Source organism: Eublepharis macularius, chromosome 2 (assembly GCF_028583425.1).
Source record: "Eublepharis macularius isolate TG4126 chromosome 2, MPM_Emac_v1.0, whole genome shotgun sequence".
NCBI lineage: Eukaryota > Metazoa > Chordata > Lepidosauria > Squamata > Eublepharidae > Eublepharis > Eublepharis macularius.
This window is the reverse complement of record NC_072791.1, coordinates 44,170,122-44,194,422: the sequence shown is the minus strand read 5'-3', so window position 1 is coordinate 44,194,422 and position 24,301 is coordinate 44,170,122. Positions and strand designations below refer to the sequence as shown.

General features: G+C 43.7%; 1 protein-coding gene across 1 annotated transcript in view; it reads left to right on the top strand.

The window, feature by feature from the left end:
- Nucleotides 1-1,345: 1,345 nt before the first annotated feature.
- Nucleotides 1,346-24,301, top strand: part of LRRC74A (leucine rich repeat containing 74A) — a 46,894-nt gene continuing 23,938 nt past the window's right edge. Inside the window, exons 1-8 of the mRNA XM_054972642.1 lie at nt 1,346-1,382; nt 5,307-5,429; nt 6,833-7,008; nt 9,093-9,200; nt 13,538-13,634; nt 16,371-16,420; nt 18,555-18,636; nt 22,464-22,549. Coding sequence (XP_054828617.1) covers nt 1,346-1,382; nt 5,307-5,429; nt 6,833-7,008; nt 9,093-9,200; nt 13,538-13,634; nt 16,371-16,420; nt 18,555-18,636; nt 22,464-22,549 — 759 coding nt within the window. The remainder of the gene's footprint in view (nt 1,383-5,306; nt 5,430-6,832; nt 7,009-9,092; nt 9,201-13,537; nt 13,635-16,370; nt 16,421-18,554; nt 18,637-22,463; nt 22,550-24,301) is intronic.

Here is a 24,301-nt window from a genome sequence, read left to right as displayed (position 1 = left end):
TGGCTCCCAGTGGAGTTCAGGATCAGGTTCAAGGTTTTGGTTTTGACTTTTAAAGCCCTTAGCGGACTTGGACCTGCATATCTACAGGACCGCCTCTCACCATATGCTCCCCAGAGGGCCCTTTGTTCAGCAAATCAACATCTGCTGGTGGTTTCTGGCCCCAGAGAGGTATGTCTCGCCTTGACCAGGGCCAGGGTTTTCTCAGCCCTGGCACTGACCTGGTGGAACTCTTTGTCTGTGGAAACATGGGCCCGGCAAGATTTACTATCTTTTCGTTCTGCCTGTAAGACAGAGGTGTTCCACCAGGCGTATAGTGGTTGAGGTGGGAGGACCCTCTCCTTTGACTGGCCTCCTGCCCGGGGGGATAACGCACCCAGTCTGTATAACATCTGTTAGTTCGCTACACACACACACACAAGTTTCAGTGAGGTTTTAGTGAGGGATTATTTGAGTGCCACTGGAGTTTATAAACTGAATTTGGTTTTATTATGCTACCTGTTTTATATCATGATGTAATCCACTCTGAGCCTGCTCTGCAGGGAGAGTAGAATATTAAACATAATAAATAAATAAATAAATAAATAAATAAATAAATAAATAAATAAATAAATAAATAAATAAATATTGTGTGTTCTTCTCTGGTATTGGGTGTTCAGATTAGAGATTTTATTAACATACTACCTACACCCCTGCTAAACACTCTGAGCTGCTGAAGGTGATTTAGAGTTCAGGTCCATGATATGTTTAGTTCTCATGGACTTCAGCATCCATACTGAGACTTCTGGAAAAGCTCAATGTTGTTTTGTGCATGGCTGCCAACATTTATTTACATAACTACACATTTTCCCCCTACAAACTCCTCAGACTTAGCTGCACCTTAGAGATCAATGGGAACACTTTCTGAAATGATCTCTCACCTGAATTCTGATCCATTTTGATCCAGCTCAGTAAAGAAGACCTGATGCAAGTTTGAGGCTATGTGGCCACAGGATATATCATATATCTTGAGTCACAATGTCTAGATGAGGTCATGGAATACTTGAGATGAAATTAAAGTGACCTGAACTTAAGAGGGCGCAAGCAGCATGCTCAGCGCACAGACTGTCCCAGTGCTTGGGAAATGTGGTCTTCCTAATCAGAAATAATACCATTTGGAATTCCGTGTTTTCAGCTGACACCACAGGGTCATGGCCGTTTTCTGCAATGTATAATGATTATGGTTGGATTACCTGAGTAAAGGACTTTTTAAAAAGAGTCTGAAATAGAGAACACTGCAAATTACAGATAACACGGTAAAGGGAAGGGGAAAAGCAAGGAGCAGAACACCTGGTTCCCTAACGACACCATGGATTTTTTCATCTTTGACTCTGATGAAGAGGGAGGTGAGGCTGTTATCACTGTGTTGTTTAAAATACAAACCACTGGATGACCACTAGAACTTCAGCAGATATCATATTGCAGCTCTACCATAAACTCCACAATTTCTTCTCTAGATCATGGGTTGGAATTTGTTAAAAATAAATCAGTATGCACAATTGTCCCTTTTATATCCACATACTAATAAGGTGAGGTTGTTTCTTAAAAAGGGGGTGGACATCTTGAGATGTCTTTGTGGCGTGATGGAGAAGTCAAAGGTGGCAGTGGTAATGCAGTCAGTATTGCAGTCCATCGATTGATTGATTTTGCTTATTTCTACCTTGCTTTTCTTCCCAATGGGGGGACCCAAAGCATCTTACAATATCATTTCCCCCTCCTCCATTTGATCCTCACAACAACTACCCTGTGAGGTAGGTTAAGCTGAGAGTGAGTGCCTGGCTCAAGGTCACCCAGAAAGCCTTCGTTGCAAAGCGGGGATTCAAACCTGGTTCTCCCCGATCCCAGCACAACACTCTTAAGGACTACGTTACGCTGTGTCTCATCCAGCTTCTCTTCTCCTCAGAAGAGGCAGTAGTTCAGGGCCACACTACAAGTGACGGGTTTCTCGTTTTAAACCAGTGTCTGCTGACTCCATTTTTAATTGATTTGTAGTGTTTTAACACAGAGCTGCAATGCCTCCTTCCAGAACAGGTGCAGAGTGGGGCAGCCCTGGTTGAGTGTGCTTGCTGTCCGGCCAGCTCACCCAAGGAGGATGCAGGAGGAAGGCAACCCTGTTACCCCTCTCCACGCCTCTCTGATCATTAAGCTGATGAGCACTGCTTGCCTGCCTCCCCTTGCCCAGTCTAGTTTTGAATCCACATGCAAAGACAGGAAGGCTTGGACTAAGCTTCCATGGCGCTCCTTCACAAAGAGGTCAGGGAGAGGGAGGGAAGGGCAGGTGCACTGGGTTTCTATACACACACACACACACACACCATCCCAGCTTCTTCCAGTTTGGAAAGTTCCCTGAATCCTTTTCTGTCAGCATCCACGGGACTCTGTGCAGGGTCTGTAAGCTGGGCAGAATCTAGTTTCATTTGGATGCTTTCACAATGCACTCTCCCTTTCCAGGATGGTTACATGCTCATGCCTCGCTCTGTGCTATTAAGAAAGAAATACAAGGCAGCTCATGAATTATAATACAAAATCTGCTCATTTTTGTACACAGTGAGGAATGCCAAGTGACACCCTCAGGCACAGCAAAGAGCCCAGAGTCTCTTGCACCTTGAACATGTTTGGTGGGTGCTGTTAACAGCTTGGAGACAGTGGCAGGGCTTGCCAGCCAGATTGCCCATCTTCCTCCTGCAAAGGAGGAGAGAGCAGGCGGAAAGCAAGCCTGCAAGACTAGGGCTGCCCCACTGCGTGCCTGTTCTGGAAGGGGTCTTGTGGCTCTGTATTAAAAAACTACAATTAAAAATTGAGTCGGCAGACATGAGTTTAAAACTAGGGAATCTGTCTCTTGTAGCGTGGCATTGAGTGCTCGTTCAATCCCCAGCATCCCCAGAAGGAGGTAATAGGCGATGTGAAATATTTCTGAGATCCTGAAGAGCTGCTGTCAGTCAAAGCAGGGAATTCTGACTTTGATAGACCAATGGTCTGATAAGGCAGCTTCATGTGTAAGGCCAGAAACAATCTTTCCTCACAAATCTAAGTTTCTCAATAAACCAAGTTCAAATCTAGGCCTTAGATTTCTCAGAGACCTGTTTCAAGTTCCAACTCACTCAGAGGCCAGAATAGTTTCTAATACAAGTAGGATTACCAACCTCCGGATTTACAACGGATCTCCAGACTACAAAGATCAGCCCCCTGAAAGAAATGGTAACCCCAGAGGGCAGACTCCATGACATCACATCTGTGCTGAGCTCCTTTTCCTCTCCAAACTCGGTCCTCTTCAGGAATTGCCCCCAAAACTCCAGAAATTTCCCAAGCCAGAGTTGGCAACCCTAAGTACAAGGAGCGGGGCTTTCTCTGTGACTGCTGTGGAACTTTAATTTCTTGCTTAGCTCTTTCTCTTTTATGGTATTCAGCAGAGGGGGGCAAGAAGACCCATCCCTGGTTTTATGATTTGCTTTTATGAAAGCATTTGTTGAAAGGGTGGGGGTGGGGGTTTAAGTCTTACAAATAAGCAAGCCAGTTGAGTATACTGAACAACGTGAAATGAGATAAACCTTGAACTGTTACAAATGGAACTGCACATAATTGTAACGGAAAGCTTATTTGTGTGGACTGGAATCCAGGGCTTGGATCCAGACTAATGTTTCCAGGAACACAAGGATTTCTACGTGACTTGCCCACTTTCCCCTCCCACTGCTGCCCCAAATTACCCTGGATTCCTGTTGCTGGGAGACAGGGGCCCCAAGGACTTTCCGGAAACAGTACTGGGCTTCAGCAGAAAGGGGGAGGTGAGAAAGTCACGTTCTGCTGGTTGAAATCTTTGCACCCATGGAAATGCTAGTCTGGATCCAAGCACAGGAAGGGTAACTATTGATATTGAATTTTAGGTATAAGTAATTAAAGAGAGGGAGAAGAAAACTATCCCATAAGCTAGTTGTGTTGCCCCACATATTTTGAATATACTATTCTGTTGTAGTTCAAATGTAGTACTTTGTATTCTGTGTAAGTTTCTGCGCACTTTCTATTTTTCATTTCAGTTTTTCTTTTCAGATAAAACTTTTTAAAAAGGGAAGGGTAAAAGCAGATGGATCTGCCTTTAAGAAGAGGCTGGAACCTGATGGCCCTGTTTGATCCCTTGTTGCCTTATAGTTTTATTGCAATCACAAACCAATTACTCCTTCTCAAAGGCTACCGGACACTCACCCTGAACTGGAAGTTTGCCAGCATGTTAATCCCATTTTGAATTTAAATTAATTGTGGTTATTAACTTTCCCCCAGTGACACAGGACTCTTTGAAAGTAATCCAACTGAACAGGCTAGTAGTTTAAATATGGAGAGTTGATCCAATGAAATGAGAGATACCCATCGGTGGCCCCAAGCCAACACTCTCTATTTTTTCACACATATGCATGCTTGGATGACCGAACTGTGGATCTTATATCAGACTTGAATATTGAATAACATTTAAAGAGGGTGCAAAAGTGCAAGTCCGTAAGCCAATAAATGGAAGCAAGGAAGAAGCTAAATACGCTGAAAAAATATTAAGCCGCATTTTCTCAACATCAGATAGGAAAAGTTATAGTAACATCACCATGGGAGACTCTTATATTATTTGATTTCTCTCAAGAGGCAGTTTTTCAAACTCTGTTTCTCCTTAATTGTAAAATAAATTATGAATTGGAGGCGAGAGAGGTGGTATCGCATCTAGTGGCATCTCGTTACAAATCTTGCTTCCAATCCCTGGGCACGGTGGCATGTCAAACTATTTTGTGTTATTAAAGAAGACCGCCCTAAACCTTTCTCACATGGTGTATTGCCTCTGGTCAGTCAGTGGTGGGATAAAAGCAATTGGCATGATTTTAGGTTGATTGTAAAAAATATGTGAGGAATGCAGTAATCAGACCTGACTGCCAGAACAAGAAGTGGCTCAACTCTGGAGGCGGTGGCGAGGGGAGAGGAAGTGGGTTTTCAGAGGTAAAGCCCCTGGAAAAGAGCAATGATGCCTCTTTGAACCTGGTCAGCAGGCACACTGGAGAGGCATTCCAAAAGGCAGCAAGCGGTTGAATCTTCTGTGGAGAGCATCCATTGACCTATGACTGCTTTTTGGTGAGTGTAATGCATGTCAAAGAGGACAAAGTTAGGGAAGGAGTGCTATCTAAGAGTGCTCAGGGATTCATGAATGGGCAGTGCCGGTTTCCTGTGCAGCGTGGTATGTATTGGGGCACTGCAAAGGTCTGGTTCACCATGGCAGATGAATGTGATTATTCTTATTCCAGACCAGGATGGCAAGATGTCAGAAGGCAGCACATCTGAGGAGGCGGAATCTGCTTTTGAGGCCACTGACAATGAAGAGGAGAAAGAAAGGGCAGAGAATTCTGACACAGACCTTGAAATAGAAGGTGACTGTTTACCGTCCTGTTTTCTAACCAAACCTTCTCCCTCAGCCTAGCAATAACCTTGTGAGATAAACAGGCTTGCTCAAGGTCATCCTGACCTTTGGAGCAGCTGTAGCTCAGTGGTACAGCGTCTGCCAGGCATCTCGGGATAAAGGGATCAGGTAGTGCATGATGTGAAAGAACCTCGGCCTGAGATCCTTGAAAAGCCACTGCCCGTCAGAGTAGATAATGCTGATCTTGGTAAAGCTGTGCTCTGACTTGGTGTAAGGCTGTTCCACCCAGTAGCTCCATCCAGGGCTTTTTTTCTGAGAAAAGAGGTGGTAGAACTTAGTGGGTTGCCCTCGGAGAAAATGGTCACATGGCTGGTGGCCCCGCCCCCTGATCTCCAGACAGAAGGGAGGTTAGATTGTCCTCCGTGCTGTGGCGCAGAGGGCAATCTAAACTCCCCTCTGTCTGGAGATCAGGGGGTGGGGCCACCAGCCATGTGACCATTTTCAAGAGGTTCTGGAACTCCGTTCCACCGCGTTCCCACTGAAAAAAAGCCCTGGCTCCATCCATAAAAGCATAGGTACGCTTCCTAAATTGACGAATGACTCTTTTATCAAGACATGGGCCATCTGGAGAACACCAGAACAACTTGGTCAAAGTTTTTAACTGAAAGACTGCCATTACATTTACAAGTTTTAAAATATGAATCTCACCCATTAACCAGCCCTGTTTTTATACCAGATCTGTGTCTGCTGACCAGTACCCTCTCATTGATCTAAACTATTCAGTAATAGCCTTTAACACGGATGTTATGTTACCTTTGGTACTGTACTGCTAACCCATCTTCTTTTTTTAGGAATTTGGAGAATTTTTAAAAATTGTTTGTCTATAACCCCTTACCACCTTGTTGAAGAGTAACTAAATTTTATTCAAATATAAATGGGGTATTAAAAGTAGAACAAAAGTAGAAAATAAAAGTAGAGAATAAAAACAAATTCTGCAAGATATGCACAGAAACATCTGCAGCAGACCCAGCCATCGAGATCAGTGGGGGACAGATCTCTGTCATGATGCACATCAGCTCCACATGTGGATTTTCCTTGCTGGATTAGGGCAGTTGTGTGACATGAGCATAAACAGGATTTAAACTGACTACAAATGCTGCTTTTATTCATAATGCAGGCTTGACATAACTGGAAGACCTCTTTTTCTGTGACATTTTTTTCCTGGAGTCAACATGAGATCCACAAGTTTCCGAGGAAAAACTTCAGAGATCGTCATTTGTACCACTACTTTAGGTGGTGTCAGTTCCTAAATCATTGGCTCTCTCTGGACCCCCAGCCAGCTCCTCGTTAGTTTTCTATCTGCCAGGAGTAAAGGAACAATGCATTGCTAACCATACTGATTTGTCTTTGCAGATGCTGAGCGGTCGTTTACAACCATAAAGGGTACGGAGCTGTACAAAGAGGCTTGCAAGCTGGTGGGAGTGATTCCTGTCTCTTACTTCATTCGGAACATGGAGGAGCCCATTATGAACCTCAACCATCATGGGCTAGGACCTAAGGGAACCAAAGCCATTGCCATTGCTCTAGTTGTAAGTAACATTTGCTGCTGTAAACTGCCCCCCTGGAAGGGCAAGTACCGCCTACCTTCATAGCCTTCTGGCAAGGAACTCTTTAAGAGAGCTTATAAAGCAGTCTAAAGGTTAGAGATGTGGGCTCTGGCTTATCTGCCTTAATGATGTGTTTTTGTGATATTAATAGATTATTGTTTTCGTATTGTGTTTATTTTTTATCTGACTTAGATCCTAGCTGCATTGGGAGAAAGGCATGGCATATAAATAACCTAAATAAAAATAAAAACATTTATACAACCAGGATAACTAGTCAACTAGCTAATGTTATAGTTATATAATATCGATATTTTTCTCATTTCGGAACAGAGGGTAGCATTCAAGAGGAAGGATAAAACTATTCAGATCTGGTTTAAGCATACAGCCTAACTGACAACTTCTGAGAGCGCTCATGTTAGGAATTTTAATCAGAAATGCAGATGCTTTGATGTTCCTTATAGCATACCTGAGTAAAGTAATATTGTTATCTTCTGAATGCTGAAGAAATAACCATACAGTCCATTTCAACACGCTTCAAGGTTGAACAGCTAACTGTACTTTCTCGAAGAAATGCTAATGGCCTTAGGGAAGTGTAAATTGCTGACCCAGGAACTATAATGGTGATTGCGCAGGTACTATATAGTGCAACGAGAAATGAAAAGCTAAGGTAATGTTTATTTATTCAGAATTAATTCTCCATTGTGTATACTGACCAGTAAAAGAGAGTACTGTCCTCTCAGTTCCCAAAGAATTATTACAGCGTTACTGTAGTATTACTGTGGTTAGAAATCCTGTGAATTATCAGTTGCTTGTAGCCTGAGGTAATGTCAAGATTACCTTCTTGCATTACTTCCAGATAAGGCAAGAACTCTGCTTCATAACTGGGAAGGGCACTGTGAAATGAGACTCCCCATCTGGGCACCCATTTCAGTACACACAACCCTTATGACATCATGGTGAGCAAGCTCTCACAATGTCCTAAGTCCATGGGTCTCCCTTTAGCTGTCATTTCTAGGCTCAAATTCCTATCCTGAGGAAAGGAACTGAGCTTCCCACAACTTATTTCATTTATTTATATGTTATTTATAGTCCGCATTTCTCACTGAGATTCAAGGCTGATTACAGTATAAATCAATATGACAAATAGCGAGGCATTCAGTAGTCAATAGACTAGGGATTGCAGAAGTTTGAAAACAAGCATAATTCAGAATACATAGATGAAACACTGCTGAACCAAAACATAAGAAATTTGACATGACATATTAAATGACATGGAAACTACCCAGGAGGAGCATATTTACATAAACAGTAGTACAATCTACCAGTAGTATAATCTACAATGTAGTATAATCTACAATGGTGAAAGTGCAGACCACTGGAAAATGTCAAAACAAATCCTTTTAAAATGTTTCAGCCCCTCAGTTCTGGGATCAAACCATAACAGGAATCTGGGGATCAGATCCCCAGATGTGCATTTAAGCTGCAGGAAACAGCTATGGAGGAACTGATATGGATTAGGGCTTGGCACTGGGGAAGAGCAGGGGTAGTTTGTTCCCCTGTACCCCTTCCCTGATCAAAAATACCTTTCCCCCATGTTGCTTAACCCTTTATAAGGGGGGGGGACAATATCTAGTCTTTTTCTTCTCTTCAGGCTTAAAGCAGCCTGAGGGGGCATTTCCAATGAGGAAAATTATATGGTTTGGCTTGGCCGCCTGTTTCTATCTTTCTTTGGGTCTAAAGATTCCTTATTCATTTCCTCTGATGCTTCAGTAATGAAAGCTTTGTATATTTCATTACAAACATCACCACACAGTAAATGGTCCATGCACTATGATGCAACATTATCTGCCCAGTAAATAACGCCATGTGACCTCTTACGTGTCTTGATTATTACACAAATAACATTAGTAGTTTGGCTTAAATCTCACTGCTTTGGGGGGGACATGAGTGGTGGGAAATAATCTGTACGGCAATCTTAGCACTTAATGATAAAGGCTTTCTCTGTCAGTAAATTAAACTAATCTGCCTGCATTTCCCTGTCCATGTTTAAATTCTTCATTCTGTAGTCCAACACAACCATCACCCACTTAGAGCTAGCGGATAACTGGATTCTGGGCGAAGGAGCCACATCCCTGGTTCAGATGCTGCGGGAGAACTGCTACATCCAAGAGCTGGTATCCAATCTTTCCCTGTAGAGAGTGAGGGAGTTCATTTATACCTGGCTTTAGAATGTGTTCTTTGCTAGAAATTTTGCTAAGCTACTTCATTTTTAGAATTCTATGTATGTAAAGTGATATACTATTTTGATCTCGTGGGTATCTTTCCCCCCATTTTACAAGAAGAGCTCTGTGGTTAAATACATGTTACAAGTCCTACTTTTAACCTCTCTGCATCTTCAGTTAAATTCTGGGGTATAAAGAGTGGGGGAAGACTCTTGTTGGAGAGTTTGGATCAGCACTATCCATCTGGGTAGATGGTACTGGTCTAGATTCAGTCAGTGTTCTGACTGCAGAGCCACTGTCAGGATTTGGGGGGGGGGTCTCCAGGCGAGAGAGGTGTGAACCTTGATGTGGTGATGTAAGGCAGAGAAGAAATTGCATGTGATTTTTTTTTTAAAAAGTATTCCATAATCCTCTATGCTGATGACTTGTCTGAGCAAGCTAAACCCTGCACCAAATGACTGGTTTCAAGTATACCTAAAAAGCAGCTTTATCAGTCACCATAGCAGTGCTGCCTAATAACAGATTGAGATATATACACAAATTTACTCTTTTGAATTCGACATGGATCTGGAACAACGTCCACAACCTGAATTCCTATGTGTTGAAAGATTTTTGTCAGCCAGAACAAGATGGTTACAATGTGTGGGGTGAATAAGTTACATCACGGGTTGTTGAGGATGTGGTCATAGTTTTATCATACTGTGAACTGTATGCTAAAGCTTACAGAGAGGATCAAAAGGACCACCATTAGTATTTTGTTTAAATTGAACTCTTCCCCATGTGTTCAACAGTGTCTTGAGCTGAAATGTGTGAAGCAGCGCTGTTTCATTAATATCAAAGCAATTACCCCATCCCAAACACTTGCCTCTTTTTTCTAATATTAACTTTTAGGATGATTGCATCATTACGTTTCTTATTCAAACACGCTGCAATTGAATGGCACCTTCTTCTCATTTCCTGTTCAGATTTATAGCCTGGACTCTTATAGTGCCATATGAAGCAGAACTCCACCCTTCAAAGCCCATTGACTTAGAGGGATACAACTCAGTGGCATTTTCTTCCTCAACATAGTTCCCAACTGTTCAGGCCCCTTCTGGTTTACAGCCCAAAGCATCATAAAACCAACCCAAGCAGGTCACTAGGATGTACAATTACGCCTTTTAAAAACTCACTTTTTGTTTTCTTACATTGCTCTTGTTTCGCCCACTTGCACTGTCAGATTTCTTGATTCATTTGGCATTTAATGATATTTTTACATAATGTATATGCAATTTAATGGTAACATTTCTGTTGAATGTCCTTGGTATGGTCCTGGTGGGAGGGCGGGGACAGGACACAACTGCAGGTTCATTTCATACAGAAAGCCAATACCAGAACTTTTGAGTGGAAATAGTGTGATATTTGGTAGCATTCCTACTTGCCGCCTGCTCCACTATTATTTTGAGCATAGAAAAGTAGGCATAAGAAGAATCCTTGATTTGTACTGAACAGAGCCTGGTGGGAAGAAAGTTTCGTTGGGAAGAGGGGGGCATTGTTTGCTTTTCAAGGAGAATATGCACCAGTGTTTATTGTGCAATCTTTCTATCTGTTATTTATGGACATAAGATACAATTTTGAACTCCATAATGCTGCAATGGAATATTATTCTGAAGTTTGTACTCATTACTCAGCACCCACTCCCCATCCAAAAGCCAGTATTTGTGAACATCAGTTGGTGACAAGGACACCTATTAAGGGCCAGTTAAGCTAAAAGGGCAAAACTGAGGCTATCGGACTTTGGTCACATCATGAGAAGACAAGACTCACTGGAAAAGACAATAATGCTAGGAAAAGTGGAAAGTAGTAGGAAAAGAGGAAGACCTAAAACAAGATGGCTTGACTCAATAAAGGAAGCCACATCCTCCAGTTTGCAGGATCTGAGCAAGTCTGTTAATGATTGAGAGGACATTTTGGAGGTCTTTCATTCATAGGATCACCAAAGGTCAGAGATGACTTGATGGCACATAACACACACACATTCAGCAGACACCACTGATAAAGCCACTTCAGGCTGCATGTTTACACAACACACAAAAACAATTCCTGGGGCCATCTATAGACAGACTAATAGAATGAGGAATGGCTTCACAGCTGTAATACAAGGAGTACCTGCAACATCTTGCACAGCAGTCTCCTTCCTCTAACAGAAACTACGGTCATGTGCTCTTAGGACAAGTCCACAAACTGAACACTGTAAAATACAAGGGGTGTCTCTAAATTGTCAGTGTCATCACAACACTCCCTAAACATCAAAAATGTAATGCCAGACAGAAGTCCAAGCAAAACCTTTTATCTGACATGAAAATTTTGTGTATGTAGAGAGGTTTTTTTTAAAAAAAAGATTTCACAGATCTCTCAAGAGTGTACCCATTACCTGAACTGGTATAGTCCCATCCAATTTAAACATGATGCCAGTGGGCCCCCAAAAAGGGAACAATCTGCATGCTGTTGCATGTGCCCAGCATCTCATTTAAACTGGGCAACTCTGCATGCCTGCCAAATGCCCACCCAGGCTACAGATCTCTGATACATGTATAGCAGCTGAGGGCATTTGGCAAGAGATATTGAGCACAAGAAAAGCTTTATCATTTGATTCTGCTGAATGTATAAGAGCTAAACTACAAGAGGCAAATTACACAAGGATGTTCCTGTGAAGGGAGTCTCAATGTTAGCTGGAAAGCCGAGTTTTAAAAGACAGATCAGAAGGCTCTGTCAATTTCCCCCCTCTGCAGAGCCAGGGAGATGGCTGCTCAGGCTTGTTAATTTCCTCTTTGCCACCAGAAGGCTCAGTCAAGTTTCACCTCCCCTTCTAGGAGGTGAAGAGGAAATAAACAAACCCTCTGAGGAGCAATCTTTGCTGCTCTGTAGAGAGGGGAAATTGACAAACCTTCTGATCTCTTTTAAAACTCAGCTTCCCAGCTAACATTGCGACTCCCTTCACATGCGCTTCCTCATATAATTAGCCTATCGTAGTTTAGCTCTAAGTAAGCAGAAACAGGACAAGCAGTTCCATGATTTCTCCTTCCTGTGCTTTTCTCATACGTAACAGAAAAAGGCCTACAGGATGCTAAAATTTGAACAAGACTAACAGGGGAGCAACGGCTCAAACGTTTCCCTTTCTGTTGCATGTCTGCTAAGAATTGCCCCCCAAATATTTTCTGACCCCGGAGGGGTGTGTGTGGACGCCTTGTGTTTTCTAGGGTTGCCAGCTCCAGTTTGGGAAATTCCTGGAGATTTTGAGGGTGGAGCCTGGAAAGGGTGGGGTTTGGGGAGGGGAGAGAACTCAGAAGCGTATAACACCACAGAGTCCACCCTCCAAAGTAGCTATTTTATCCAGAGGAGCTGATCTCTGTGACATGGAGATCAGTTGTAATTCCGGGAGATCTCCAGCCACCTAGTGGTTGGCAACTCTATTTCAATTTTGTGCACAATTTTGTGCACAAAAATGTTGCATCTCAGCAAAGGCATGTCTCTCGTGGTGGGTACATGTAGAGTTGGGACTAGGGTTGCCAGGTCCAGATTGGGAAACTCCTGGAGATTTTGGGGGTGGAACCTGGAGAGGGCAGAGTTTGGGAAGATAAGGGGCCTCCATGGGATATAATGCCATAGAGTGCACCCTCCACCAAAGCAACCATTTTCTCCAGGGGAACTGAACTTTGTCACCTGGAGATCAGTTTTAATTCTGGGAGATCTCCAGCCACCACCTGGAGGCTGGCAACCCTAGTGTTTTCACCTGCCGGGGGTGGGTGGTTTGGAAACAGCTCAGGACTTTTAAAATGAGAAGTGGCAGTGGGGGAAGGGGGGTAACCAATACCTTCCTGTTACTACTTCATAGTCCCCAAATGCAAATACTTGAAGCTGCTGTTTAGGCTAAACTAAAAAGAACAGTCAGAACTTCATTATGAACATCTGAATATAACATGTTTGCTCCTTAGAAACTATAGTTGCCAGTCTCCAGGTGGTGGCTGGAGATCTCCCAGAATTACAGCTGTTCTCCAGGCCACAGAGATCAGTTCCCCTGGAGAAAATGGCTGCTTTTGAGGGAGGACTCTGTGGAATTATGCCACGTTGAGGTCCTTGCCCTCCCCAAACCCCACCTTCTCCAGGCTTCACCTTCCTCCCCATATCTCCAGTAATTTCCCAACTTGGAGCTGGCAGCCTCTATTAGAAACACCCAGAAATAAATGTAGAGTTGGAGTAACTTCATCCTTTGAAGTTTTTTCCCTTCTTTTTTCTATAACCCCTTTCAGAACATTTCCAATAATCACCTTGACACAGACGGCGCGGAAGCCATCTGCAGGATGTTCCTTGATAATATTTCGAATATCCGGGCCATCCAGCTTGCAGGTGGGCTTCCCACACTTATGAATAGAGGCTAGGCTGGAGCACTGCAACAATGCTCATATTTCTGAATGCCCAGAAGTGTATTTGATTAGCTTTCAGAAATTAGAGTGGAATCTGTACTTTTGACATTGCTTAGGCCTGCACAACTCAAAAGCAGGCATAGAATGACTGTGGTACTAAAAGATTTTTGTTGTTGTTGCACTGTAGCTCAGAAGCAAAATTGGAATGTGTAGCTTCTTAGGGCCCTGACCTGGATAGCTTGATCTCATCAGATCTTGGAAGATAAGCAGGGTTAGCCCTGATTAGTAATTCAGTGGGAGACCTCCAATGAGGGTCACTGTGCAGAAAAAGACAATGGCAAACCACCTCTCTTACAGCCAAGCTACAAGTGATGCCTGACACAGGTTGGACACTTGTCAGCTTCCCTCAAGTTTTGATGGGAAATGTAGGCATCCTGGTCTTGCAGCTTGGCTCTCCGACTGCTGTCCAATGGACTTTTCAACTGTCACTTGTCCAACATTCCGCCAAGCTGCCTACATTTCCCGTCAAAACTTGAGGGAAGCTGACAAGTGTCCAACCTGTGTCAGGCATCACTTGTAGCTTGGCAACAACACTTGATCATTTTCGCAAGTTTTCCTGGGAACTAGAATTGCTGCCTGAAGAGCCAGAGAAAGCTGGCTGCAGCAGCAGCTTTTGCAAATCGTTCCTCCAGCCACAAGCCTGCTCTCAACGATCATTTAGGGGCGGGCAGCTGCTACTTTCTCCCTGGGCGTTCTGCTCCCAGGGAGCTGCTCTGGAGAAAGCCACCGTGTCGGTGAAGCTCCAGCCGCAGTGACAGCAGAAGAATCTGCTGCTGCTCTAACATGCCCTCATTCCAGTTTTTATCCAGGAGCTCAGGAGCAAGGGAAGGGCGGCTTTCTCCAGAGCAGCTCCCCGGGAACAGGGCGCCCAGGGAGAAAGTAGCAGCTGCCCACCCCCAAACAATCTTTGAGAGCAGGCTTGTGGCTGGAGGAACGATTTGCAAAAGCTGCTGCTGCAGCCAGCTTTCTCTGGCTCTTCAGGCAGCGATTCTAACAGAGAGGGAAAGGACACTGGGACTTCAGTTCCCAGGAAAACTTGCGAAAACGATCAAGTGTTGTCCACGTGAAAAAGGTCACTTGTAGCTTGGCTCTTAGTCTCTTGCTTTGAAAACCCTGTAGCTACGACTGATGGCATGTCGACCAGCAGCAACTTCTTAGGGGGTTTCAGGGTCAGTACTTAAGTTTCAACCACCACGCATACTGCTGACTTGACTATTACCAATGAGAGACAACTGTGGGGTCAGGAGTAACTAGAGTTACACATGCCTAGTGGCTTCCATTTTGATGTGGGAAATCTATTCATGTCTCCCTGATCTGGCTGCTGGGCAACAACAAAAAAAAGTGACAAGATATTTGTGGGAGGGTCATGTGATTGGTGAGTCATGCAATAAATTTGGCTGTGCAAGGACACTGTCATGCATACACTCCATAAGGTGAGACTCCTACTGGTTGCCAGCCTTGGCTGCCACTGTATTTACCCAACTGCTATATAGCATCAGGATGAATGGCAGGCTGCCGGGACCTAATAAACACCATGTTTTTACTGTTTTCCAAGGCTGCAAAAATGAACATCAAACATCTAGCAAGAATGTATGTTTGGGATGGTGGGTTGCCACAGCTCAATGGTACAACACTTGCTTTGTACAGATGTGCAATCTCTTGTAACTCCAGATAAAAGATCTCAGGTGGGAGGTCTGGAAAAGACCTTTGCCTGAAGTCTACCTTGTTGAGGATTTGCCCATCCAGGGCTTTTTTTCAGTGGGAACATGGTGGAACGGAGTTCCGGCACCTCTTAAAAATGGTCACATGGCCGGTGGCCCTGCACCCTGATCTCCAGACAGAGGGGAGTTTAGATTGCCCTCCATGCCGAGCGGCGTGGAGGGCAATCTAAACTCCCCTCTGTTTGGAGATCAGGGGCAGGGCCACCAGCCATGTGACCATTTTCTCCAAGGGCGATTAAAACTTTAAAAAAGTCCCCCCTTGTTCCAGCTGACCTAAAGTGACGTCATTGTGCTGTCTTGAGTTCTACCACTGAGTTCCACCACCTCTTTTCCCAGAAAAAAAGCCCTGTGCCCATCTGAGTAGGCAGTATGGAGCCTGATAGGTCATGGACTGACTCCATACAAAGTAGCTTCATGTGCTCATTGGTTGGAAACCAGTTAGGGATGTGAATATGGGCTGCTGACTTTAACTGTGAAATGCAACTACCCTGAAATAATTCTAATGGGTTACCAATGACTTTTCATTAGGACAACATTAACATAAATGGAAAAGTAAATGAAGAACTACTTACCAATCTCCCACCCCCAACCAATTTAACAATCTCCCACCCAAGTTCTGCACTGGTTTTAGTGTATGATTACAGCTATTCTTAACTTCCCAGTTTGGCCACTGTCTGAGGCAGCTTCATACAACATTCCTACATAGATATCATTTCCACACATGTACTATAATGAGCAACAAATAACTTACACATTTATTTCATGACTTGCTACGTTGTCAGAACTCTCCCTCCAACCATTTCACAGCGCGCATGTGTGGAGGAAATAGATGCCTATGCTTTACATGTTCTTGTACTTACAGTTTTCCTACACAGAAGTGAAATCATCTTGTCTGAAACAACCCTCAGTCTTGTTGACATCTTCCTTTTCCTCTTCAGGGAACAACTTTAGGGAAGAAGCAGCACCGTACTTTTCTGAATCGTTGATGGTAAGTAAGTCATCTGTGGGGAAAACCAAAGAAGGAGTGAAGCCATGTATGTAAAACATGTTCTCGGTCTCTGAGCTACGCCCCTCCTTGATGGGGGTGTAATTTGGTCCCACTGCCCTTCCCAGATCCAGGCTGCCTTCCCAGATGAGCCATCACTGCTGACCTCAGCCCATTTCCCATGCAGGGTGGCTGTCAGGCAGGGCCAAAATACATTATATATGTGGAACAAGTCAGGAGATGGATACCAACCTGATAACCTGGAGGTTGTCAACCCTAGTGCCCACTGTCCTCTCTCAAAATTCCTAAAGTGCTCACAGGAGACAGGACTAACAAGTTTGAGGACCCCTGCAATACACTAACAGCTCAGTTTTGATGTGTTGGAGCAGCTGTCTATAAATTTGGTAATGCGGGTCTCACAAACATCTCAAATGGACAAACTCCTCAGCTTTATCCAAAACTGTGATTGGACTGTGCCCCCTGGATGGCATAGCCCTTTCTCTAAGCTCCTAGAGCTATTTCAGAAAACAGCCTTGTTTTCTAAGTGCTGGTGCTAACAGGGCAACGTCCCAGCAGTGATGGGTAACTCCGTTATTCTCCCTCCTTTTTAACAAAGGGGTAGCTGTGGGAAGGAGTGTGGTTCCTGTGGTGGAAAAGCCTGCTTTACCTTTGCCTTTCTTGTCATTCATCTGTTCAAAGTCACTTTGCCCAAACTATGGGTGAAAAGATGGGCAGGAAAGACATTTGGGGAGGTCAGTTCTGGGAGAACAAACAATAGGAGAGGAAAGGGTTTTGCAGCAGCCTCTCCATTGCCTTTTCTTAATTTTGGTATTTATTTAAAGTTTTTAAGCCCACCTTCTGAAAAGAGAGAGAAGGAGGGAAGAGAGTGTTGCTGCTAGGTCTCTCCTCCAGTAAGTCTACTCAACACTGTAAGAGCCAAGCTACAAGTGATGCCTGACAGGAGTTCGACACATGTCAGGTTTCCGAAAGTTTAGATGGGAAATGTAGATGTCCTTTCTTACTACTTCTGACAGCTCAGGAAGCTTCCTGTGTGTCAGCCGCAGCCTGCCCGGCCTTTGTGGGCTATTCCTGCCCCTGCTTTGTCATCCAGAGGAAGCCTCTGGACCATGAAACTTCCTAAGCAGGAGGGGATCCCCATGCCTGCTTCTCTGCCAGTGGCAGTGCACCCCTTCCAGCCTCTGTGGCTCCCCTCCTGCTCTGTCTCGGACTGGAGAGCTGTGCCAGAGGCTTGGAACCCAAATCTAAGCAATATCATCAAGGAGGCTGGCTTAGGTCAGATTCCATTGTCCGTGAATATCTGGGAGCTCTGGACTTTTCTCTGGTCCCAACTTTGGAACACCAGGAGACCCCAAAACCAGTGGGCCAGGGGATAAGGATTCCTCCATTATCTTGGGACTGCAAAGAATTTTGTACATACTCTGAGGAACTTGCTACGACCTAGGTGACGTGTACTTAGCTGAGTTAGATCAACATTATTGTTTTATTTGAGAGACTGTGTGCAGTATAATAGTGTGCTCTTCCCTGTGTTTTGTATTTTGTCTTCTTTCCTACCCCTTTTGAATCCACTCACCCTTTTTTTCTATAATAAACCTTCTTTCTATAAAGACGTTTTTTGACTTCCTTAGTACAATACATTTCTCAGGTATATTTCTCTGAATTTCTTCTCTATGTTCCAGACCATTTGGACTCTACCTAGTTTGCTATAAGGTATTTTCTAGGGTTTCCACCCTGTTACTTCATTATTTTGCTAGGACTGAACTGGAAGTGGACCTTCCAGGTGGGTCAGTCTAGATGTTCTCAGGAGAGCCTGAGTGGTGGCAATGGATTACCAGAGTGATTTCCAAGGAAACCTTGGTCTAACAGAGTTCCCAGCAAGGAAAGCTTCTTTCCCCCCTTTCCTAACTGTAACCACGTGTCCTCATGTGGTTATACGCACATATGACACTATTCTAGAGATGTCATTATCCTCACCTTAGATGAGCTAATTGATGCATTCCACTAAAAGACATGCATTGTCCATTGTATTCTGCCTCGTGTGCTAAATGGCTAAAGTTCGTGTCTCTTGGTCTGAAGACGGCAACCGAGTTAATAGAATGTGCACCATTTCTCTCCACAGGGCAATTACAGAGTGATTGAGCTGGATCTCAGCCACAATGAGTTTGCTGAGAAGGGAGGCGAGCTTCTGGGACAGATGCTGGGTAACTTTGCTCATTACTTCTACAGAGTCATCAGCCATCATTGAGCAAGGGTGACTGTCTGATCTAGCCTGTGCTAGATGGGATTGTGCTCCCTGTTAGTCTCATCATTTGGGGCATGCTCCTGGATCTGCCCCTGGATGTGCAGGTTATGGTGGTGGCCAGAAGATTGTTTTCCCAGCTTAGGTCAGTTCACCAGAAACACCCTGTCTCAAAACAAAAAAAAGCAACCTGCCCAAAGTAATGTATACTTGACTTACATCCAGATTAGGTTAGTGTGAAGTTCTCTCCATTTAGCTGGCTAGGAACAGTATCCAGAAACTACAATTGGTTCAGAATGTGGTAACCAGATAGATAATTTGGTGGCCAGCAATGTGGTCATATGCTACTCTCATGTCAATATCATTGGCTGTCAGTTAGTTTCCAAGCCCATTTTAAAGTCTGGCTATGTAAAGGACTACTTCCTAGTACCATATGAACCCTGTCACATATTAATATCTTCTTAAAATGATCTTCAGTGGTTATATTGTGTGATCCGCCTTGAGTCTTAGTGAGAAAGGCTGGCTATAAATACCTTCTTCATTCACCTCCAACCACGGGCAGTTCAGTGACTGGTTAAGTAGGAGGGTGGTCCTTTTTTCAATGAAAGTTATATAGGAAGGAAAGGATTGTGCTGTAGTGATCAAAGTTGGAGTCTTCTAAGGCTACATAAAAATAAGCCTTCCCCAAAACATCGATCTCTCATATAATATTATGGTCTAGCAATAATTCAAAGACATTCAGCAACATTTACCACCTGAATCTGGAAGGAGGTTGTTGAAAGGGAAGTAGTATGCTACCATTTACACAGGCATGCACTAAAGCAGTGATCCCCAGTATGGCATCCATGGGCACCACTGCACTTCCTGAAGGGTTTCCAGGTGCCCGTTTGTTCTTCCCCAAAGCAAACAGACAGTGATGGCTTTCCATCATTTCAGTGGAGCAGGAGGTGCTTCAGAATAAACCAGGATGCCTCATCTTTCTGTCTGCAGGCAGTGCTGATTTAGAAACAGCTGCCTCTATTGAAGGATAATGCTTACCTTGCAACCTCCCACCATTTTGGATTGACCCAAGAACCCCATGGTAGCTATTTAGTGATTGACCCGAGCACAGGGTTGGCAAGATTGGGAAATCCCTCCTGATTTAGAGTCTTTGGGAAGCTGGGGTTGGGGGGTATAAATGAGGTATAATGCCATAGAGTCCATTCTTCAAAGCAGCCATTTTCTCCAGGGGAACTGATCCCTGTAGCTTGGGAGATCTCTGGGCCCCACCTGGAGGTTGGCAACCCTATCCAAGCCCCTAAAGTTGCCATTTTGTGATTGACCCCACTCCCCATGGCAGCCACTTTGTAACTTACCCTACCACCAAAAAGACAAATAAATGGGTTGCAGATCAAATCAAGACTGAGTTCTTTCTAGAAGTTAATACAATTAAACATATGCTATTGTACTTTGGTCACTTCATGAGAAGACAAGACTCACTGAAAAAGACAATAATGCTAGGAAAAGTTGAATACAGTAGAAAAGAGGAAGATCCAGAGATGGATTAACTCAGTAAAAGAAGCCATGGCCAGTTGCAATACCTGAGCAAGGCTGTTAATGATAGGCCATTTTGGAGGTCATAGGGTTGCCATAAGTCGGAAGCAACTTGGTGGCACATAAGATACACAGCAGCTCCCATAGCAGCCATTTTGAGGTGGTGCAAGTTTTTCTTGCCCCTGGTGTTTCCTCTCTGCTACTATTCTGAGCAGTAGCAAGAGAAATAAAAAAATGGCCTTTGGGCCAGAAGCATGACATCACTTCTGGGAAAAACCTGGAAGTGGTGTTGGACCTCTCTAGGAATTGGTGGTAATTATATTGTTTACCATAGAATTTCCAGTGATTCCTAGAGCAGTGTGACAACTCTTTTGAGTAGGACTGCCAGCCATCCAGTAGAGGTAAAGGAACCCCCAGCCCTGCTCACCTGACCTGCGTGGGGGGGGGGCAGAGCAGGAGTCACCAGAGCACACAGTGAAGGCTTGTGTGCTTGTGTTTTGGAGAACCTGATGATTCACTACCTGTTGAAAACCAGAAGTGACAGGGTCTCAGCAAGACCAAAGCAGCCCCAAACACAGCAAAAATCCTCTCCCCTGTTGAGACCCTGTATCTTCCATATATCAACCAGAAGTTATGTCATTGGTGCACATGCAGGAAAGTCAGATTGGGCCCCTGCACCTGTGGCATGACCACCCATCCCCCACTTTGGAGGTAAGGGGGGCTAGCAACTCTACTTCTGGGTTTTCCAGGTAGTGATATTACACCATCACCGACAGTCATCCCCCATGTTCCCCCCTTCCAGTGTCCCACTGCAATCGTAAATGGTGCCTATTTCCTAATTTCACAATTCTAAAAGTGCCCACAGGCACAAGGAGATAGGGGGTGCATGTACTAATGTGAGCCCCCCACACCCAGAGATTTAACTCCTAGAAACACCAGCTGTGGCTGAAGAAATTGAATGCAAGTATACACCAGCAGCTTTTTAAAAAGACAGTTACATATACACACAGAGGACAAAGTAAGAACAGTGTTTAACCCGTGATAAGAATCAGAAAACATGGTGTGTTCCAGGAACAACAATGAAAGTATATAAAGTAACTTCGTCTCTTACTTCCTGAGACAGAAATGAAGAATAAACAAGGAGCCTCATCACTGCCATGTGTCAAGGCAGGTCTGATGCCACTCTGGCCAACAGAAAATTTCTGCAATTGATTGTTGGGCTGCTTTGGAGGGGGACTCTATGGCATTATGCCCCATTGAGGTTCCTCCCCTCACCTGGAGCTGGCATTGGCAACCTGACAGCCAACACTTCTGGATTTCATGCTGTTAGCATGCATCTACAAATACGTGATTTTTAACCAGACAGCATTTCCTTAAATTGAGAATGAAGCCCACCTCTTTGTAGAAATAAAATCTTCATTGAGCTTAGTTAAGCATTGCCAGTGTTATTAACCCAAATGTAAAGATCAGCATGTATCTTGCATAGTGTTGATAAATTCATGCTTGCAACGAGAGGAGCAGCAAGAGATATGCTAATACTTGTTGTGCCTCTGTCAATATCCCGCTTGGAGAATAGAGTGTCCTGATGAACAAGGATTTCCAAATAACAAGGCAAGGCTTTTATGAATACAGCTCTCTCTCCAATCTTCTTCCTCATAGTTATGCAGAATTATAAATTGGATCTTAGATTGTAATCATACTAGAAACTGAGTGTTAGCAATTCCTAGCTGACTATGTTTCAATATATTTTCATGTATGGATATATGTCTCTATATAACTTGTTCAAATACTGTGGTTGACCTGATTGTAGGATGAGAGTGGAGAGACTAGATTTAAAGGAAGTGGGTCCAGTTCCTTCCCCATTTTACATGGGAAGGGGCAGTCCACCTCATAGTTTAAAAAGATCTTGCATGGATTTTAATGATGTATTCTTGTTTGGTTCTTTGTAAGACATGTTTTTCTTATGTATGTTTTTAATCTGTCAGCCGTCTTGGTGGCCCTGATAAGGGCAGAAAGCTGGGGTATACATTTTCTAAATAAATAAATATCCTGTTACTAGAGTTGGGTTGGAGTTAGTGAGTGTATAGGATTAAGGGGGATATACTAGGCCTTGTTACCATCTAGTGAGGTTTGAAGGCTGCTTTCCCTTCATTTGTCTACATGATTCTGAGGTTATGGCAATCACAGCCCCCTCACATTTACTTTCACCCACTGAGTTTTGTTTCCTCAGCAAGTTCCTCTGTTCCTTTTCCTCAGCCAACAACGAATCCCTGGAGGTTCTGAAGCTGAGCTGGAATCACCTGCGGATGAAGGGAGCAGTGGCCCTGAGTGCTGGTCTCAGGGTAAGCATTTTCTTGTGCTGAGACAGAGGCAAGTTGGGAGTCATAAGGCAGAACAGAACAACAGAAGCAGGCTTGTTGTAGGGAACAGCAGCAATCAAGGAGGAAAACTGAATGTTCAGTTCTGCATGTGTAAAAGAGAATGGCTGATTCCGCACACGTTGGATAATGCACTTCCAATCCTCTTTATAGATCATTTGGAACGGATTTTTTCATGTGCAGAACAAAAAATCCACCTCAAACGATTGATAAAGTGCATTGAAAGTGCATTATCCAACGTGTGTGGAATCAGCCAATAAAGGATCAAACTTCGGTCTGTGTTAAGCATCCCAAAAAAGGACAGGAAAATGTGGATTGAGAGCATGCAGGGCAAGCTTCCTGGACACTGTTCACCTTTATTTCTTTGTTTGTTACACATGCACACAGCTTCTTCTCTATAAATGCTTAGAGAAGCTTAGAGAAGTGCTTATATATGGCCTCATCCAGACAGTGCTAAGACCCAGACACATTTAACTTCAGTAGTGGAATTGCATCAGATGACATATTAGAAGATAATACTCAATGTAATAATTTATTATATGATGTGTGTTTGTTGATATTTATATTTTATTCATTTATTAGGCACCAAAATGTCTTGAAATGTCTGCTAATGGATAGTTCTTTAAAAGCTCTTAGTTCTTTAAAAAGCTCTTAACTGTCACCATAACTATTCACTTAGTATAAAAGATTTACAAGCCTTCTAAACCACCAAGTATCACGAAAGGGTCCATTTTAGGCGCAAATGCAAGTGAGGCTCAAGTGTTGTTGTTTTTTTAAATCTGAAGCGTCCTGTTTCTCCTATATTTCTCACTGCCTGTTTTTCTCTTTTGCCTGGCAGCCTGTTGCCTGTTACTTGCAAACATGTTAGAATAAGTCCCATCTCATGTGGCAGAAATGCCAATTCCATTCTTTTCTAGTATATTCTCTGATACTGAGTGAGTCCAGGTAATCGTAGTAGGAGCTGAAATGACTGATGGTGAATGTGACCAGAGAGAAAGTGAGTCCACTTCATTCATCTGTTTCTTCAGCTCTGCCTCATCTCTGAAAATGTTTGGTTTTTGACACAGCAGGATATTTGGAGAGAGGTAACGGCTGAGAAAACGTACACACAAGAGTAGCATATCATCTTGCACTGTGAGAAAATCTTTGCCTGTGGGTCAATATGATGACAAACTGCTGTTTTTTGGACTGGTACCAGGATGAAATCACAGCTGGAGTTAGGCACTGGATAGGTGCCAGAACAGATGTTGGGATAATCCTATCTAGCGTTATCTAGCACTAAAAGCCTTTTTCAGTCATTGTACCACATGTATTGGGAGCCCATAACCAAATATATTGAGAACATACATTACCCATGATACTCCCAATACATGGGGTTGTCATCTGAACAGGGGAACCAGGGCCTTTTTTCAGCTGGAACACGGTGGAACGGAGTTCCGGCAGCTCTAGAATCTGGCCATGTGACCATTTTCGCCAAGGCCGATTTAAACGTTTAAAAACTCCCCCCTTGTTCCAGCTGACCCAAAGTGACGTCATTGTGCAGTCCTCCTGAGTTCCTCCACTGAGTTCCACCACCTCTTTTCCCAGAAAAAAAGCCCTGAGGGGAACATACATATTTTGTATGCACATACAACTTTAATAAACATGAATGGGAATCCTGAAGTCTAGTGGTCAGTTTGGATGTACTGAAGCTGAATATGCATGCAAAATATGTGC